At 41.2% G+C, this 20,840-nt stretch overlaps 1 protein-coding gene across 1 annotated transcript in view; it reads right to left on the bottom strand.

Annotated features, from left to right (window-relative positions):
- Nucleotides 1-19,478, bottom strand: part of LTN1 (listerin E3 ubiquitin protein ligase 1) — a 64,084-nt gene extending 44,606 nt beyond the window's left edge. The window contains exons 1-9 of the mRNA XM_063448221.1: nucleotides 19,341-19,478; nucleotides 14,997-15,200; nucleotides 14,039-14,137; nucleotides 11,958-12,188; nucleotides 9,384-9,436; nucleotides 8,500-8,680; nucleotides 4,819-4,992; nucleotides 1,085-1,275; nucleotides 375-522 (exon numbers count right to left, since the gene is read on the bottom strand). Coding sequence (XP_063304291.1) covers nucleotides 375-522; nucleotides 1,085-1,275; nucleotides 4,819-4,992; nucleotides 8,500-8,680; nucleotides 9,384-9,436; nucleotides 11,958-12,188; nucleotides 14,039-14,137; nucleotides 14,997-15,200; nucleotides 19,341-19,382 — 1,323 coding nt within the window. The 5' untranslated portion in view covers nucleotides 19,383-19,478. The remainder of the gene's footprint in view (nucleotides 1-374; nucleotides 523-1,084; nucleotides 1,276-4,818; nucleotides 4,993-8,499; nucleotides 8,681-9,383; nucleotides 9,437-11,957; nucleotides 12,189-14,038; nucleotides 14,138-14,996; nucleotides 15,201-19,340) is intronic.
- Between the last annotated feature and the right edge of the window lie 1,362 nt (nucleotides 19,479-20,840).

The following is a 20,840-nucleotide window of genomic DNA, read 5'->3' as shown; positions in this document are numbered from 1 at the left end:
CAACATACATACATACATAAAAATGTATTACTTACAAAAATCCACCCAAAAAAAAAATTAAATCCACCAGCGGTAATAAAATAGTTTTTTTAGAATTGATGGGGGATCTTCAAATAAAATAAAATCACCGTACTTTAAGACACCATAATTGGACATTTTTCCCACTGTTATTTCAGTTTTGCGTATAAGGTTTATGTGCAGTTTTAGCAGTTCATCAAAAAAGTACATAATTCCGCTCTTTTGGATGCAGTTGGATGAACTACATGGAATTACCAGAAACTATTATTCAGCCGCATTCCCTTCAAACAAAGACTAATTATACAATGCTTTGGAACGGCAATCTCAGATTCACATTAAAAAAAAGTTTCCCATACTTGGTCAGTGATGAGCATTTGCCGAATTTTCCTCTGTTCCTCTCCCTCTCCGGCGTTTTCATGCATGGCAAAGCGTAGGCATTCCATGTAGGCAGATATAATGGCAGAACATTCTGCGGGGCTTGTGATGGCCCGCTCACTAGAGATACTATTAATGTAGGAAAATAATACAGTATTCAAGACATCGTTTAGCAATGCCAGAAACAGATAATTTCCAATAATATAAAGCTTCTAAACAATTCTCACATTTCATGGCCTGTACAGGTGTAAATTCCAGTAAAAACATGATTATTATCATTCATTTACAGTTAGAGAAGCTGTGAATCAGTGCAGAATAAGGTGATAGAATTGTAGGCAGGACAAACTCCTTTTTACAGTTACTTCTAAGGACTGCAAGTTTAGTTTAATTAAACACCTTATAGATCTGGGATTATCAGCACATACTCCACTCTGCTGGGATTAAACTACAAGTCCCATGATGCTCAGCAAGAATTCATAGTGATTGGCCCTCTTTTTTAACTCTGCACCGGTTTAGACAACAGAAGAATTTGAGACGTCTCCCCATGTGTGCATACAAGCAATTTTACATGCTAAATAACTACACTTTCATATATAACTTGACTAAATGCCTGACTTCCTCCAAAAATATGAATAATAATAATAGCAGCATTTGGAATTATTTTTTACTCAAACGGCAACAAGAAACTTACCCTTGAACAAATGCTTCAAATAGGTTATTGTAAAAGTCCAGCCTAGAATCTGTAATTTGTTGAGGAACTCTGCTGATAAACGGTAGTAGGTTCGGGAAGATTACAATAGCCAGTCCACGACCTCCCTCTCTCAACACAGCCCATAACTTGGGCAATACACCCTTCTTGGCATTCACATGAACCCAACAGTCCTGAAAAAAAGACAATTTACATCTATTTAGTTCCATTTTAATTAGCATTGATGCAGGCAGACAATCGAGAAGGCAATAAGCTATTTTAAACTTTACTGAATCATAATCAACCGCTGCATGGCATAAGATATAGTCACTGTCCTTGAGAGACTGGCTGACAGATTATACATGATGTTAACCCCTTAAGGACACAACTTCTGTAATAAAATTGAATCATCACGGAATATATCCGTCGTGTGTCCTCAAGGGGTTAAAGGCAGATAACAGATCACCTATTCATATCAACCTACACCAGGGGTGCCCAATAGTTAGATCCCCAGATGTTGTAGAACTACAACTCCAATGATGTTTTGCATGACTTTAGAACTCCTTTAGAATGACAAAGCATCATGGAAACTGTAGTTTTAAAACATCAGGTGATCTACCGTTTGGGCACCCCTGACCTACACCATCTCTGTCTATTCTAGAATTTAATAATTCAAAGATAAAGAATACCACACTCTCACAGTGAAAACCAGGTGCATCAAAGACCGGGCTGGTCTTTGATGCACCTGGTTAGTAGATATTAGTAGAAAGTAGGTCCAGGCACTCAAAGTTACTTCAAAACGGCAGATTTATTGAAAACTGAATGTGCAACGTTTTGACCTACACAGAGGTCTTTGTCAAGCCTTGACAAGCTTGACAAAGGCCTCTGTGTATGTCGAAACGTTGCACATTCAGTTTTCAATAAATCTGCCTATTTAAAGAAGCCCTGTACATTGTACGTACAAGCTATTTTTAACACGGAGATTGTATTCAATGCTTCAGCTGGAAAAGTATCTGCGAAAAGTGTTACACAGCAACAATTCACACACACACACACACACACACAAATAGAAAAAGAAAGTTGGACTCAGCAAGAATTTAGAATTTCTATTGTACTGTTTTGTCTTAGCTTTTCTTAGGGATAAGAGTAATGATTTCAGTCTGCCGAGCACAATATAAAAGAGATGAGATACTGAACAAACATCAGGGGGTTATTCAATAAACTGTGAGTTGTAGTGAATTTTAAACTGCTGCCTGTTTAAGAAGGATAATCTTTAATCTCGGACCCAAGCCCCATTGTTTTTGGTGTGTATTATATAAAAGGGCTCAGAAACAGAACTTAAAAATAATATGCCTTTTGGAATTGTTGAATGCTCATTGTTATCATTGGCTCTGTAAAGTTCATTTTGGAAGCATCGTTCTAGAAGACGACTGTTTTATCTCAGCTTGTCAGATTTGTACTTGATACATTCATATTACAACTTTCAATAAATATTAGAACACAAAAAGAATTTCAAGTCTTTAAAATACATGTTTTTGTACATGACTATACGAGTAAGAAACCGTGTTCTAATTTACATTTTGAGTTCCATGTAAGGGTCTTCGATAAGCTCCTCACCTGGTGTCACAACCAGCCAAACCCTCTAAAATGTTAAGTGTCTATCTCTGACCATGTCACCACCAATCTTAATCTGCACTTAATCTATTATCATATGGATAGCTGGGAGGAATAAAGACTTTAAAAAAAAATATAAGGTTTACTTGAGATCAGGCTTGTACAGTTCCTTTAACCCCTTAAGGACACATGACATGTGTGACATGTCATGATTCCCTTTTATTCCAGAAGTTTGGTCCTTAAGGGGTTAAGGAAGAAACAACAGTATTCTACCAATGCTCAGAAAATTAAGCCACTTTAACAGATGCTCAACATGTAAAATAATTGCCTATCAAGATATACAATACACCCGTGACACTTTCTATAAATATAAATACATTTAAAAAATAAATAAATACATTCAATGAACAGTATTACTTGTTTAAAATGTATCACTGTCTTAATGTTTACCCCAGCAGGGACACAAGTTCCTGTCTCTTTATATTTATGGGTCTGCTGTTTATTTATGCGTACTGGTTCCATGTGATAATTGGGTACATTGTGTCCTAAAATGTTGATAACATCTCCACTTTAGAGATCTAGAGTTTTTTTTCCTAATTCTACAATACCTTAACGATGTTAATAATTTGATAACTGGAAGAGGGAAGGACCGTTGCGGGAATCATCTGGTGCCGTCTTTAATTATCCTTTTACAGTTGTAATAAATATTCCATTTCAGAATTTCTTTGATCTTTGCTTTTTTTTTTCTTCAAATGACAAATACTAGCTCTCTTAGCTTTTGGGGGGGGTTTCAAGTCTATTTGGTTAGTTAGCAGAATGCACGTATTTGTGGTTATATTGCCCAATCTGCTTGTATACTGACCTATCAATGTCATTTTATTTTAAAAATGTTTAAGCCTCTAATTAGTCATTTTGACAATTCAGACCTTTAGTGGTTATTACCAACAACAGTCTCACAAGAACATACAAACATTTTAAATGTAAACCAGAAGAAACTTTTTTTTTAGTCTTGTGAGGTCTTCATATTTTTGGGGCAACACGTCATCTTCAACACGTCATCTTCTACAGCATCACCAGGTGAAGGGGGTGGGAAATACTTAATACTGCTTTCCTCATGGTTGCGTTGTGGTTGTGAGAAGCTTGTATCCGTAATTAACAAAATCGTGTGTGACAGTATTTAATGGGTGTTTATGGAAGATTTCACAAGACCGAAGATCTTCAAATCGATTCTATGTACGCGCCATGGCTTATACATCTACATCTATAGGGCATCACACAAGAAGTCTGATGGGAAATGAGAAGATGTGCTGACTAAAGCAGATTAACACTTCTCTTTCTCCCCCCCCCCCCCCCCCCCCCATCCCATATTTAGCAATTTCATAATAAGAAGTAGTTCCAAATTTGTTCTATTCACCAAAAAAAATAAAAAATAAAATGTTAAAATACAACATATCTACGTTTCTAGTTAGTTCTAAGCATGTGCCTTCAGCCCCAAAGTAACAACTCCTCTGTCAATGGCCTACCACTATATCCAAGCAGCCTTGTCATAGATTTATCTTTTCCTATGTATAGATTATTTTAAAGAAAATTAAAAATGGAAATTACAGATTGTGGGGGAGTTGCAGGTTGTTGTTTTTTTAATATTACTCCCACGTCCCTAAGAAGATCAGGAAATAAAGTTTCCTTGTTAATTTATTTCAGTGTTAAGGGTCATGTCAGGATATTGATCATAATGACAGTCTGTAGTAGTGCAGGACTTTGAGAATATTCCACAATTTCACAAACAGCCGAGTAATGAGGATTATAAAATTATATGTAAGCTTTGGTGCAATCAGGCAATGTAACACCCAGTCTAGCACAAATACTATAATCTATCAACTACAAGTATACAGGGTGAAGCTTTATTAGTGACATGTGAAGAAGTCATTAGAGCAAAGGTGATAAATATAGACAGACACAGCATGTGGGTTGTTGATGTATCTAGGTAGTTAGCCATTGAAGTGGAAGCAGAACAAAAAAGTATGGTGGCAGCAGTTCAAACGAACCAGTCCTGTTGTAATTTATAAAAAAATAAATTTAATAAAAATCATTTAAAATACAACCTATATAATATACAAGCATACCTCAATGGTGGTTACGGTGTAAAGGACAGCCTCCCAGAGGGCAGGACACACCACAGCATCACTGTCATCGATACTGAGGAGTACTGCAGTGCATACGCGGGAAGCCTCAGTAATTAAAACAGTGGGCAGATGCTGGCACAGACAGGATATAAGTTCAAAGAAAGCAGATCGGATCTAAGGCAAAAAAAAAGGTGTTAATGTATTCAATAAGGGTATTCTGAAAACAGCACAAATAAATAGCTTTAGCACCATAATGTTACAGATATTGTAAGATTTTATTGAGGCACAATGTCAGGTTAGATGGCAAAATGTAGACATTCACATCCCACGGGGGGAGGGGGTCTGTCTGCAGAAGATTTCCAAGAGCTGGACTCTTACACTTAACATAACAGACACCGAGAATTTCAGCAAAAATTTTGAAATTCGCAATTCATGCGCAATGACGCAATTGTATTATACCAGAAGCTCGTGGGAATATCTTCCCATGTTTTTTTTTTTATATGTAATAAAAATAGAAAATTGTTCTTATTTCTTAGTTCGTCTTTAACTAGCTCTGAAAATACAAACGGTAATTATTAAAAAAAATAATAAGTGAATTTATTGGTTACTTGGATATTTACTGAACTTCCAGATGGTTGGACGTTACTTTTGAACAGCTTCATAAATAGACCATAAACTAAAGAAAATTACAGAAAATTATCTTTTCCCGGCAATACATAACATCTGGATTGCAAACAAGCAGTAAATACATTGGGACGACTACAAACATCAAATAACTGCATCCATTTGAGCTTTCAAAGTTAACTGCTGATTGAAGGGCTTGCCTGACAAAAAAACAAAAAGAACAAAATGCTTGTCATGATGCTTTCACATGTGGTTTAGAACATATGATGTCATGCCTAAAGAACACATGGTTCTAGAGTAGGAAATTGCTTGCCACAGACCCAACGGTCCACAGAAAGGACTCCAAAAACTTAACGGCAACTAGGGATTGAGAACTCAGAAGAAGAGTTTCTGATCCACTGTGTAAAAAAAAAAAAAAAATCATCACTGACTTGGGTGCAAAATCAATAAGCCACAATAACAGTACTGGGGATAGGAACTTAACTCTGCCAAATCCAGCCAGGAACATATTGGAAGCAAACAACGATCTCATTGTATTTACTGCAAGTACTTGAACATATCTTCAAATAAAAAAATGAACTGTGAACAAAAAAGAACACCATGTGGGGACTTAACCGCTTGCATTAATAGTATCGTTTGTACTTTGTAGTAAAGTATAGCCTACGATTAAATCCCCATAATGAAATGCATTAAATGGGGAGAAGGGAGTCCTTTTTTGCTTTTACCCATCTTTGCATTTTTAACTTTATTTTTATTTTTTTTTATATCCACCATTATCTTAAACTGCAATTATTTGCTTCTAATCAAGATTTCGACAACCATAGTCAGGGACTGGCTAAAAGGAAAACATGTTCGAAAGAAAAATAAACTAAGATATATAAAAAAAAAAGGGCACTATAGATGCCTTATTAGGCATATTAAATAGAGGAGATGCCAAGTATTCATTTTATGAAAGGAGATTAGCAAATATTTGGAACGCATTTTATTCATTCACTCCTGATACATTTCATTGAATCGCACAGGTCGAGAGAAAACGTTATGTAAACATTTGTACTTGGGTAACCACACAGTCCATTAAGGATATGTTAATGTCAGTAAACAAGGTCATATAGTCGTATATACAGATTAGCTTTATATATCATTTGCCTTTTCTAAAATGCAATTGGGAATGAAGTATGGCAATGGTTTCAAATGTTTCTAGCCACTTTTGGTAATGGAATGAAAAGTGAAAAAATGTGTTTGTTTGTTTTTAAGCAGAAAAAAGCAAAATACAAGCAAGTTGTAAATAGTACTTCCTGAACAAATCTTTTATATGTATATTCCAGGGCCTTCTTCCTTTTTTGTGAAATGGAATGCTGATGACAGGTATCTACTTGAGACGTGCACTTACACTTTTAGTAAATCATTAAACATCTCACCAGTCACCTTTATGGGTGATGTCAAATGGAGCAATAAACTTGGTCACAATGTATTTTGCTAGGTAATCAATAAATGGAGTGGAGAGTTTGTGCTATTATTATTATTGCCATTTATATAGTGCCAACAGATTCCGTAGCGCTTTACAATATTATGAGAGGGGATTTAACTATAAATAGGACAATTACAAAAAACAAAAATTTAAAGGTACGATAGGTTGGAGAGGACCCTGCTCAAACAAGCTTACATTCTATAGGAGGTGGGGTGTAAAACACAATAGGACAGGAAATATCAAATTGGGTGGGAGTAAAGCAGAGCTGGAAAAGAGAGTAGAGTGCTGCCCTTTAGGAGAGCGCAAGAGACAGGTATGTGAGGTAGAGGTTAGTCTGGGAGGCCATAAGCTTTCCTAAAGAGATGGGTTTTAAGGCACTTCTTAAAAGATGCAAGACTAGGGGAGAGTCTGATGGCGGTAGGCAGGCTATTCAATAGGAAGGGAGCTGCCCGCGAGAAGTCCTGCAAGCGTGAGTTGGCTGTACGGGTGCGAACAACGGACAGGAGGTGGTCACGGGCAGAGCGGAGAGACCGAGAAGGGACATACCTATGGATCTGTTTTGCTATCTTATTACATAGTTTAGTGACCTTTATTAAACAGACTAAACTAAACTCCCAATAATTTTACCTCAGTGTGGGTCTGTGGTCTTTTGAGTGATGCATGTGTGAACGCCCCACCAAAATAGGCAGTCAATAAGTTTTCGAAAATTTTGACGACTTCTAACCTGTGGTGCTCCCCACCTCCATTATGGCCTTTAGAGAGCAAGACGCAGTGCAGGGATAAACTCAAAGGCTGCAGAGGAGGCGAGGAGAGGTGGGGAGCAGTGACTGGCAAATACCAGGTCCTTGTTCTAAAATGGTTTCACTACTCACAATGGAGGGAGGGGACACCGGGGAACTCCTCGCACCATAACCAGTATGGAACACTTTAGTGGTTATGATTCTAGTTTTGATTATGATTTTAGTGGTTATGAGTGTTCCTTTAACAAATGATAGATGAGTGTCAAATAACCAACTCAGCTAGCACGGAAAAGTGGGATGTCAAGGGAGCTGATAAGAATGTGTTATTAAAATGTATGCGATATTTTTATAAAATATGTATTAAAGCAGCACTGTCCCCACCTCTCCAGCGAACACATTCACTGCATCGTGGAGAATGGATTGAGAAGAAAAAGGGCGATATACTTACCTGAAACTCTCCCTCTGGTTCCACCATTTTCCTCTCTTCAGCTCGTCTCAGTTAAACCTATCAGTAGCCACAACATCTTTGAAACCTAACAGATTTCACAGATTTTTTTTTCCAGCAAGTGAAATGAGATATTATAAGCATCTATCGCATATCTCATGGCTTATGGGAAGCGGCAAGCAACAGGAAGGAAAAGCTCATTACTTCCTTTTTTGTTAAATTGTTTAAAATCGGATGTTTAACCAAGACAAAGCAGCTCATATTTTGCCTTAATTATAACCTTTGATTGCAATGTATGGAAGTTTGCGTCAAGATTCATAATTTTGATGAGGTGACATATCTGCCTGAAGTTTTAATATAAATTTATTAATTACTGCATAAAATGATCAATGAAAGGAACTCACAGTTGGAGTTGTATGCTTGCTGAACTTCCAGAACTTGCCCTGTGACAGTAGATAAGCCAGTCTCTCAGACAGGGAGCCAGTCTCGCTGCTTGGCAGCATACAAAGCAGCCTCTTCAATGCCAACAAGGAGCAAGTAACAACTCGATAGTATTTGGACTCTCGTTCTTCAGGTGGCACAGTCCTGGGAGAGATTTGAATACAGCAATTAAACATAGGCTTTCCGTTCATGGAATCCACAGAAACATACATATTCCCATACAATAAGATATATACGAACCTGTAATATCATTGTGCAATAAAAGTCTAGCATCTTTTACATACATATAAATAGGTCTTTTTAACATTCAAAAATATTTTTAATATTCAAATTCAAAGGATGTCTTGAGTTCTGTATTTGTGAAACCCTGAATTGTCAATTCTTACTAAAGCACAGCCTTGACTTTATTCACTACAGGGAGCTGAAATATATTGCAGCCATTAGGTTAAATAGTCACCCACATACAGTGTCTTTCTCAAGCCATAAATGTGTTGAAATGTTGCCTGTTATTTTTTTGAGCTCTATAAACCACAAATCACTGCTGTGTGCTGAGGACTTTCTTCATTCATTCATCTATTGAGGTCTGGTCAAGCACCGGCACCAATTCGATCTGCGTTTGGAGGCCAATTTTCTACATTTACGTACATGTGGCCGAATTAGAGATTTTTTTTTCCCAAAATCAAATAATTGTAACCTTGTTTTTTTTAATCTAATTTTGAATTCACTTAAATTTGATAATTTTCAACAATATAAACTGATAATTTGCATACACTTCCAAACACGAAGACGCCAGGATCTAGATTTACTGCACAAACTACATACAGAGAATCGGGAATGCATCACTTACTGGGGATCGCTCAGTGTGTCAGGAGTTTCTTTCAACAAGTGATCCATCAAAACCTGAAAACAGTAACACAGCTAAGTAAATAATTGTATAAAATTTTCCATTTTTTTTTTATTCTAAATTCAATAGTAATTCAACATATGAAATACCAAAGACTAAGACATTCTTACATTTTAGTCATAAAAAAACAACACCATGCCAAGGCATTGTACAGAGGTGCAGCACGAATTGAAACAGGGACCAAGTACAGCAAGTGGGTATGGGCTGTCTGTTCTACCGTAATTTTAAAGAAATTAGTTTGCAAGCTTTAGTTACTTTGTACCAGCAGTACCATATGTAGCCACTAGGCTAGATAAATGTCTAGAACAGGGATAGGCAACCTTCGGCACTCCAGATGTTGTGAACTACACCCCCCATAATGTGTGTAATCCAAAACATCTGGAGTGCCGAAGGCTGCCTATGTTTGGTCTAGAAGATTGCATATGCAGGTTTGGGTAAAACTACCCCTCTGCTCAAGCTTGTACCCCACAAGGGACTGCCACAGGGGCACTATAGTTTGGCATAAAAGGCCAGTGTGTCGGGAAGCATGATTACATTCTAAATAGATTTGCTAGCAGTTTACGTAGCATAAGGCCAATATGGATAAAACTGTTAGAGCATTAAACCATGTCATACTTTGTCTAGCTAAGTCAATTCGAGGAACATGACAGAACAGTGTCTTTGCTAATATCCACATGGTGAGCAACAAATGGAAAAATACAAAACAAAAGAAAATCATTAGATCGCACAGACAGAGGAGAATATTACCATGGTGAACTAAGAAATTCTCAAGCTGTTCCAGAACACTCCATACTGTGTACCTGACAGGTCAAACAACAAGAGCTCATCGAGAAGAACTTCTCGTGCATACCTACAAAGCCCAAATAGTGCCAATTGTAAGTACAATGTGTTATATAGTACGCACCTTTGGACTATCTAATTTCTGGAAAATAAATCTCTATGTCATTAGTGTTGCATTTTACCCATTAGGAAACAAAAACAAATACCGACACTGCAAACGCGCACTTATTTAAAATGTCAGATAAGCGAAGTCTCTTTCGTCCAAAGGGTTAAGGTACATGAGGTATAAATTGCCAAACCGTAGCAGATGTTGGGATCACAACCTCATGTAATTGGGAGTTTCAATGAGACAGGCTTTGTGCCAACAAAAGTCTACGTTTTCATTTTTAACAGCTAAAGTATTTTTCTAATGATATTAACAGATGTGTAAATGAGTTAATGATGGCAGTTCCCAGAAAGAATATTGTGGTTACAATGTTACTGAGCCACCCCTGATATCAGGTAAAACAGCTGCAGGAAAACCTTACAGAAAGAAAGTCTGCCCTGTGAATAGCACATTAGGCCCAGCAGGAGTACCCTAGGAGTACCCATACCATGTAAATAGACCCCAGCAGGAGTACCCATACCATGTAAATAGCACATTAGACCCACAGCAGGAGTACCCTAGGAGTACCCATACCATGTAAATAGCACAATATGCCCCAGCAAAAGTACCCTAGGAGTACACATTAGAACCAATGCCATAGGCTATATCGTGACATTACTGGACTTAAGTGGAGAGAAAGTGTTTTACCAGATTGTTTGCTGCAGGTTCTTTAACAACTGTATCACAATGCCAGTGTAATCTACTTCTTCTGCACATATAGGTTAATATGCTAACAAAGGGGCTTTTCTTTACAAGTAATCTTTGTAGCACTTGATGCTGTAGGACTACAAGTCTCATATCTCTCACGTGACATGCTATACCTGCCAAAGAACTATGGTAGTTGTGGTCTAAAACAAGCTTAAAGGATAGCCATTCAAAATCCCTCATCCATTGATCTGTTAGCAAATTGACAAACACAATGTAAAAGAAGCTGCTACCATTTAGATGAGAACAGGCTTACTTGCCATATCCTCATGTGCCCGCTGTCTATTTCTATGGGGAGAGATATGTGATGGATGACCTGATTTATTGGGCACGGGCCACAAGCATGCGGCGCCATTTTTGTGATTGTCTTACATGGGTCTGTATATGCAGCTGTGGGTCAACAAGGGGGGGGGGGATTCAGTTCTGTAAAGTAGAGTTAAGTGAAATGAATTGCACTGTTCCTCTCCCCATCCATTTTGTGAGTGTATGGTCTGTCTGTATCTCTCCCCCTTTCCCCTCCCTTTTCCTGTCACAGCAGGACGTGGACACAGGGACACTTCCAGCTCAGACTGCGGGGGCGCTGTACCCCCCACCCCCATCAGCTTCTTGGGATTGAAACCCCTGTTGTTTTGTATTGGAGACCTCATGTAGGGGTGAATGCCTGCTTGTTGTAAGGGTTTCTGAACGGCTAAGGAAGGAATTTGCCGAGGTAACCGGTCGGGTTACCAAGGGGGTCTGTTACACTTGTACTCACTACCTAATGCAGACTGCAGAGAAATGGTTCAGCACCCTTACTGTTTTATCAGTATTTTATTAAATGTTGCATTAGGTCTGCAGGGCATACATATTGTAGTAGGAAATCCAATCTTCATTTACATATTACTTACATTCAAAATTTCTTCTTTGCAGAAAGCCAAGGCTTCGGGTTGCTTGTGTGGAGGGAACGCGGCTTCAAAGGCCACTTTGGCTGCGCTAGCGGCAGGTGAGTACGTGTCACACTGAGCAAGGAGCCAGTAACCCATTAGGCTTTTCAAATGAGGAGCCAGATATTTCTTCACTTTCAAGATCAGCTGCTCAAAAGCTTGTTGAGTGGCTTCTCGGACTCTGCGATCATGATCCTGGTAAATAAAATGAATGGTAATGTTGTGGATGTGTTTTCACAGTTTTTTCCCCACTCATTTATAAAATAAAATAAAATTGTTTGCAGATGCGTATCAATGCAATGTCTTCCCCAGGCTCTACTTTGATTCCTTTAATATCTTGTTATTCAGAAAACACTGGGGGCGGGGGGGAGGTTCCCTGCAATCTCTTTCAATGCTGGAGCTGTGCTGTGGACATACACTCATACACAACGATACCAAACAGAGTATTGTGCAGTGTCTATGCTCGTTAACAACACATCTCCAGCAAGGGAAGGAACCTAACCTGAGCATGCTCACACTGTCCAAGTAACCTTATGGCTCCATGACTCCAATTTGACATTAGGTGGAAGGGTGTGGACCTTCGGCATCACAGATTAAAAGCACGCAGCAGACACCATAACAACTTCATCTCATTAATGTCATTATGGTGTCTGGAGGTCCTGAGAGCCTTCTTACCTTATGAGGACAAACCATTATTAAACCCAAAGTTCGCTTATCCTCTCAACCCATCTGCCTCCTCCTCCAGTCCAGATATGTGATATACATGAACATATGATACCGCACTCACAATTGCTCAGATACGTTTCTATAGGTATGTATTACCACACTAAGTAAATGCTTGAAAATAGGAATTGCGCGCCAAATAAAAACACACTGCATTTCTTCCAAACAGGGCCATTGAAGGGACTATCAGGTCCTGAGCGCGCAGCCCGAGCACCCCACCGACGCCTTTCTTGGGTAGCAGATACAGGTGGACACACCAGGAAGATCCTATTGGGAAATATCATTATCCTGCAGAGGCACATAGAGGAGTCTTTTTACTCATGCAGACCTGGATAAGCCACAGCTTCTGATTACTTCATCCTCTACAGTACAGATATCAGCCAGAATATTGGTGAGCTCTATCCAATCATTATTTTGATGGGACATGCATAACTGCCAATTGGAGTGTACACACTGGGACTTTAAATACGATTTTTTTATTTTATTTTTTTTCATTTATTGTGTATTTTGTATTTTTCTCTTTTGCATTTTTTTTCATTTTTTTACTTTTTTTTTTTCTGGATGGATATATATTTGCTCCCCCTGCCAGAAAGAATATCTGATCCTGATTGTATAGAGGGTTCTCAACTAAACAGTGCAAACAGACACTAGTACTACTGACATTGTCGGACTTTATTGGGGTATATTTATTTTGTGTTAGGTGTATCAAAGATAACCACAGTGATTATGGTAGAATGAGGTGTATATAACCTATTGTAGAAATTACATTGTTTTAAGTGATTATTCATTTTTGATATGGTAAATTGAATAAAAAGCAGCCTTTTTTTCAAGCATTTACTTAGTGTGGTAATACATACCTATAGAAACGTATATATGAGCAATTGCGAGTGCGGTATTATATGTTCATGTGTATATATTTTTGAGGTATCAAGAGTGGGTTACCTAGATATCCAGCACCTATTTGGATGGAAGAGTGCCTGTACACATCTCTTATTTCAGGCATAAGACCTCCATAAATCATAACAACTTCACTGAGATAATGATGTTAATGTTCCTGGAGTGGTACTTTAAGAAAAAAAAACTTTTTTAAAAAGGTACATTTCAGGGAGGTGATCCCTAGCACAATAACCACTACAATAAGTCAAGAGTAATTATAGTGATTGGAGCCCCTTTAACCCTGTAACTTTGCTAAATTACTTTAATGTACCCCAAAGGTACTAAATGGACAGACTAATCATGGGTTTTCTTATTTAAAAATACTTTATATTTACATTAGATGTAATCTCAGAGAGAAAAAAAACAGTATGATAAAGCATGATTACCAGTGAGATCTTGCAATAGTTCCTTGGCCAGTACGGAAGCACACCTCGAACAGTCATGACCTCTCTCTCCTTGCACATTGCACCAAACTCTTGCATGGCCTGAAAAGTAATTAGGAATTAACTGTGTGTACTATGTCGTAGTAAAGTTGTATTGACAGGTACAGTTAGTAGGAATACAACAAAATAAACAAATCAAACTAGGTATCGAACAAATGTAACAATGGCATTGAGAAATAATTGTAGTGTCAGGAGTCAGTAATGTTTAGGAACCAAATGTATATCTTTATAAACTAATGAAGTTTAAGAAAAAGAAAAAGAAAAAAAGCAACAGCAAAATTCTCCAGAATTAGAACATAATAAGTAGAATAATAATACAGGAAATAAAACTTCAGCAAAGAATAAAAAAAAAAAAGTGTGTGTTATTAATAAACAGAATGATCTGATGCACATCTTTTATGACTAGGTACAACCAATATATTTTTAAAAAGAAGAAAAGCAAAGGAAGATAAATCGAGGTCCATATTCCCTCAAGCTGATATATAATTAAAAAGTGCTGAATTATTACATATAAAACAGTGAATTACAAGCCAGAATTTTTTTTTTTTAATAATATACACATATATAGACACACACACACACACACAGGCAAGCAATTATAACCTGATCAGAGTAGAAGAAAAATTCAAAGCTGAGTTTTTTTAACTTTGCCTTTTTTATATGTTACTTAGAGTACATGGTAGAGGCAATATTATTTGCAATATTCTCTAACTAATTAAAATAAAATGCAATTGGAATGCTAAATGGTACAGGGTTCTTGATCAAGGCCCAAATGTATACAAATAAATGAAAAACTAAGCACTCCTTAAGATATGTATCTTCACTGCTGACCTATTCCCGTTAGCACATATAGTCTAATCTTACGACATTACATTCGATAAAGAACCATAAGAACCCTTACTTTTAGTTTTGTAGTAACGTCTCTCTTGGAGAGTTTACGAAGCACCATACGAAAATCGGCATCGACAAGGCTATCGACTTCTTCTGCCCCCTGGATTGCAGGAACATAGCCAAGGTCACTCTGTGATGAGCCAAAGCCAATAAAACCAGGCACTGTGCCACTTTCCTTAGCAAGAAGCTCTGCTGCCTGTCCGCTGCTTGAGGGCTGCAACAAAGGTACAAAGCAAAATAGTTCACATGTGCCTCAACAGATATAAGCAAGGCAGCGTAGAATGTATGGAAGAAATATAGCTCGTGTTTTATGTTAAACATTACTAAAGGTCAAAGAATATGAACAATTATATTATCTCCTTCACATATTTTCTATTTTGCAGCAATCAAACACAGCCGGAGGTAAATCACTTGGCAGATCTTTTGGGATTCATCATCTGACTGATTGCCTTCTGCAGCATGTAGGTTTTTACTTATTACAAGGCACCACTTTTGCACGCTGCTCACTATCATGTAGTGGTGAAATAAACCCGTGAAAACTTGGTGGATTGGGTAAATCATTCCCAAAGGTGAAACAATCAATAACTGAATAGAATTAGATCCAGCACAACTTTCAATTTAGTGGAGCTTTCTTACACCAACAATAAAGGTGATGTTTCAAGTTAGGCTTTGTACATAATAAATTTCCATCAAATTTATATGCTGCCAGAGGAAATCAATGAGTCACATCTAGAACAGGGGTTGGCAAACTACGTTCCCCCTGATGCTTGCCAGTATTATTGCTGTAAGTGCATTATGGGAGATGTAGTCCACAACATCTGGAGTGCTGAAGGTTGCCTACTGCTGGCCTCAAATGACCCTGTAGGCCGAGGCATATCTACTGAAGATAGTGCCTATTGCAAGCACTGAAATTGCGCCCCTCTCCAAACATCTGACACACATCTTCCAGATAACTTTACAATAAAATCTGCTCACAAATTCGAGCTGTGTGTGGTCGTGCTCTATGTAGCACGCTCCTGCTTGGCTTTCTTTAAATAAGGGGGAGCTATGATCCATTGTGGTCCAATGGAAGGGTCATGCTCCTGGTGGTCCAGAAGGGGATCCTAAGTCTCTGATGGTCTAGCGGGGGAGTAAGGTTTGCACCACTGGATAATGCAGATCTCAGTAATCGTTCCCTCGCAGTTCGGCATTCAACGTGTCAGAGTACAAACTGGGATCATCCGGTGGCTGTGCTCGAACATACCGCTATCCAGGAAAATATGGCAAAGGTAGCAAGCTAATAAGAGGACAAATGTTATTATTATTATTAAGGGTGTTTGTGATAATACAAACTAACAAAAAAAGCTTCCTCTCAGAATGCTTTATAATTTGTAAATATAAAACATGCCAGGAAATGCAAATTGTTAGCCCAGGGTCCACTGCAAGCATTAGGAAACCTTGTGATTTCAGTTGATGTGGGGTAGCTTTAGACCCCGGTTATGCGATAGAGCCCTGTGGCCCCAGTTATGCGATAGAGCCCTGTGGCCCCAGTTATGGGATAGAGCCCTGTGGCCCCAGTTATGGGATAGAGCCCTGTGGCCCCAGTTATGGGATAGAGCCCTGTGGCCCCAGTTATGGGATAGAGCCCTGTGGCCCCAGTTATGGGATAGAGCCCTGTGGCCCCAGTTATGGGATAGAGCCCTGTGGCCCCAGTTATGGGATAGAGCCCTGTGGCCCCAGTTATGGGATAGAGCCCTGTGGCCCCAGTTATGCGATAGAGCCCTGTGGCCCCAGTTATGCGATAGAGCCCTGTGGCCCCAGTTATGCGATAGAGCCCTGTGGCCCCAGTTATGCGATAGAGCCCTGTGGCCCCAGTTATGCGATAGAGCCCTGTGGCCCCAGTTATGCGATAGAGCCCTGTGGCCCCAGTTATGCGATAGAGCCCTGTGGCCCCAGTTATGCGGTAGAGCCCTGTGGCCCCAGTTATGCGGTAGAGCCCTGTGGCCCCAGTTATGCGGTAGAGCCCTGTGGCCTTAGTTATGCGGTAGAGCCCTGTGGCCCCAGTTATGGGATAGAGCCCTGCGGCCCCTATTATGACAGAGCCATGTGGTCCCTGTCAGCCTGGAGCAGCCCTGGGGCCACTGTTAGCATTAGGAAACCTTGTGATTTCAGTTGATGTGGGGTAGCTTTAGACCCCTGATGAGACAGAGCCTATATATGATAGAGTCCTGTGGTCCATGTTATGCGATAGAGCCCTGTGGCCCCTGTTATGCGATAGAGCCCTGTGGCCCCTGTTAGGTGATAGAGCCCTGTGGCCCCTGTTAGGTGATAGAGCCCTGTGGCCCTTGTTATGCGACAGAGCCCTGTGGCCCATGTTATGCGACAGAGCCCTGTGGCCCATGTTAGGCGACAGAGCCCTGTGGCCCATGTTAGGCGACAGAGCCCTGTGGCCCATGTTAGGCGACAGAGCCCTGTGGCCCATGTTAGGCGACAGAGCCCTGTGGCCCATGTTAGGCGACAGAGCCCTGTGGCCCATGTTAGGCGACAGAGCCCTGTGGCCCATGTTAGGCGACAGAGCCCTGTGGCCCATGTTAGGCGACAGAGCCCTGTGGCCCATGTTAGGCGACAGAGCCCTGTGGCCCATGTTAGGCGACAGAGCCCTGTGGCCCATGTTAGGCGACAGAGCCCTGTGGCCCATGTTAGGCGACAGAGCCCTGTGGCCCATGTTAGGCGACAGAGCCCTGTGGCCCATGTTAGGCGACAGAGCCCTGTGGCCCATGTTAGGCGACAGAGCCCTGTGGCCCATGTTAGGCGACAGAGCCCTGTGGCCCATGTTAGGCGACAGAGCCCTGTGGCCCATGTTAGGCGACAGAGCCCTGTGGCCCATGTTAGGCGACAGAGCCCTGTGGCCCATGTTAGGCGACAGAGCCCTGTGGCCCATGTTAGGCGACAGAGCCCTGTGGCCCATGTTAGGCGACAGAGCCCTGTGGCCCATGTTAGGCGACAGAGCCCTGTGGCCCATGTTAGGCGACAGAGCCCTGTGGCCCATGTTAGGCGACAGAGCCCTGTGGCCCATGTTAGGCGACAGAGCCCTGTGGCCCATGTTAGGCGACAGAGCCCTGTGGCCCATGTTAGGCGACAGAGCCCTGTGGCCCATGTTAGGCGACAGAGCCCTGTGGCCCATGTTAGGCGACAGAGCCCTGTGGCCCATGTTAGGCGACAGAGCCCTGTGGCCCATGTTAGGCGACAGAGCCCTGTGGCCCATGTTAGGCGACAGAGCCCTGTGGCCCATGTTAGGCGACAGAGCCCTGTGGCCCATGTTAGGCGACAGAGCCCTGTGGCCCATGTTAGGCGACAGAGCCCTGTGGCCCATGTTAGGCGACAGAGCCCTGTGGCCCATGTTAGGCGACAGAGCCCTGTGGCCCATGTTAGGCGACAGAGCCCTGTGGCCCATGTTAGGCGACAGAGCCCTGTGGCCCATGTTAGGCGACAGAGCCCTGTGGCCCATGTTAGGCGACAGAGCCCTGTGGCCCATGTTAGGCGAAAGAGCCCTGTGGCCCATGTTAGGCGATAGAGCCCTGTGGCCCATGTTAGGCGATAGAGCCCTGTGGCCCATGTTAGGCGATAGAGCCCTGTGGCCCATGTTAGGCGATAGAACCCTGTGGCCCATGTTAGGCGATAGAACCCTGTGGCTCATGTTAGGCGATAGAACCCTGTGGCCCATGTTAGGCGATAGAACCCTGTGGCCCATGTTAGGCGATAGAGCCCTGTGGCCCCAGTTAGGCGATCGAGGCTTATGTAATAGAGCCCTGTGGCCCCAGTTAGGCGATCGAGGCTTATGTAATAGAGCCCTGTTGCCCGAGTTATGCGAGAGAGCCCGGTTGCCCGAGTTATGCGAGAGAGCCCGGTGGCCCGAGTTATGCGAGAGAGCCCGGTGGCCACAGTTATGCGAGAGAGCCCTGTGGCCACAGTTATGCGATAGAGCCCTGTGGCCCCTGTTATGCGATAGAGCCCTGTGGCCCCTGTTATGCGATAGAGCCCTGTGGCCCCTGTTATGCTATAGAGCCCTGTGGCCCATGTTATGCTATAGAGCCCTGTGGCCCATGTTATGCTATAGAGCCCTGTGGCCCCTGTTATGCGATAGAGCCCTGTGGCCCCAGTTATGCGATAGAGCCCTGTGGCCCCTGTTATGCGATAGAGCCCTGTGGCCCCTGTTATGCGATAGAGCCCTGTGGCCCCTGTTATGCGATAGAGCCCTGTGGCCCCTGGTATGTGATAGAGCCCTGTGGCCCCAATCAGCTTGGAGCCCCATTCCCACGTGTTAGCACAGGGCCCACTCTCTGTGTTATAGGAAAGCTGACACCGAGTCACTCACCCGGACATTTCCCTTCGTTCGCTGCTTGTTCTTGCCCCCCATCTTTGTTCCGGGATAGCTTGGAACCGACCTACCGACTCAGATCTCCAATCGGCGATCGATTACTCCTCCTGCAACCGAGAGAGCGCGTCAGCAAGGTTCCCACGTGGTGCTGGCTGGCTGCGTCCTCGCCAGGCTTCCGCCCTCTCTCGAGCGACTCGATCGGCGCTCGGCTTCCTAGGAAATGTCAATACATTGTGTGGGAATTTTATATAAAGGAGTAAAATTGCTTTTGTTCTTTTTTGGTGTGATGACGAAACATTTTATTAAAAAAAAGTTTGAATGTATGAAAATATGATTAGAAGAGTTCCTTTTATCTGGTGTCCATAATAAAGTTTTAGTGTAGATAATTCTCATAGAGAGGAGAATATTAATTTCTGTACTTTGCAAAATCAACAGAACTGTGCTGAAAGATTTCAGGGAATTTAAGTTTATTTTCCATTTTCAATTCATGTCATTTTTAGAAAACCAGAATGGCCATTTGTTTAGGGGGAAAACAGCCAGCGGTGACTGTCCCTGTTTAACACTCCAGTCCTCCCAATAAATGCAGACATTGCAGCATGCATAGGCAGAACAAAAGACCCAAACCCATCATCTTAAAGTGTCTCTGACACCATCCGGATCTTTGCCTAAATTTGCAAAATTGCCCGATAGCGACTCTGCCACTGTGTGTCTGGTTGCCGCAAGGGAAGATGAGCTACACTTACCTAAACCTGTGCTTTGACGCCGCTGTCATTTTCTTTCTCGCGCATGTCCAATAATACAATACTCAGGTCTTTGTACGATCCCCCAAAGACGGAGACTATTAACCTAAGCCATCACTAGTTGCCACTGTAAATATATTGCAATAAAGTGTATTTCTTGGTTAATCTTTTGCCTTCTTTATTACAGGCCTACCCGTACACTAGTTTCGGCACACCTCAACCAACTTTGCCCAAATACGAATTATGCATATAGAGATTATGTTTCCACCACAAGTTGGAAGGCCGGAGGCCTGTATTTGTGGGAGGAGTATGACCCTATAAAAAACCCACTCTCCCTCTTACCTGCGCCGTTTCCGTTCAGTTCACTCCTTATAAATTATAATATAATAATCTTCTTGGTGGGCCCTCTTTATTACAGGCCTACCCGTATGTTGGTTTCGGTACAACTCAACCAACTCTGCCCAAATACGAATTATGCATATAACGATTATGTTTCCCACAACAAATTTGTATTATACCGTTGATCCAGTAGAAGGGGGGGAAAAAACACAATTTGAAGCATTTTCAAATTTTGCCACAAAATGAGAAAAATATTTCTTCACTCCAAAGTGGCATTCAGATTTCTACTTGGATCAAGAAGCTGTTACCCCACATATTAACAAGGCACTCTAAGCACCAAAACAACATTAACTTAATGAAGTGGTTTTGGTGTATAGATCAAGGTGTGGTTAGGACTGCATAAACAAAATGATTTAAC

Source organism: Pelobates fuscus, chromosome 1 (assembly GCF_036172605.1).
Source record: "Pelobates fuscus isolate aPelFus1 chromosome 1, aPelFus1.pri, whole genome shotgun sequence".
Taxonomy (NCBI): domain Eukaryota; kingdom Metazoa; phylum Chordata; class Amphibia; order Anura; family Pelobatidae; genus Pelobates; species Pelobates fuscus.
Note: the sequence above shows the minus strand (reverse complement) of the source record. Positions and strands in the feature narration are given on the sequence as shown.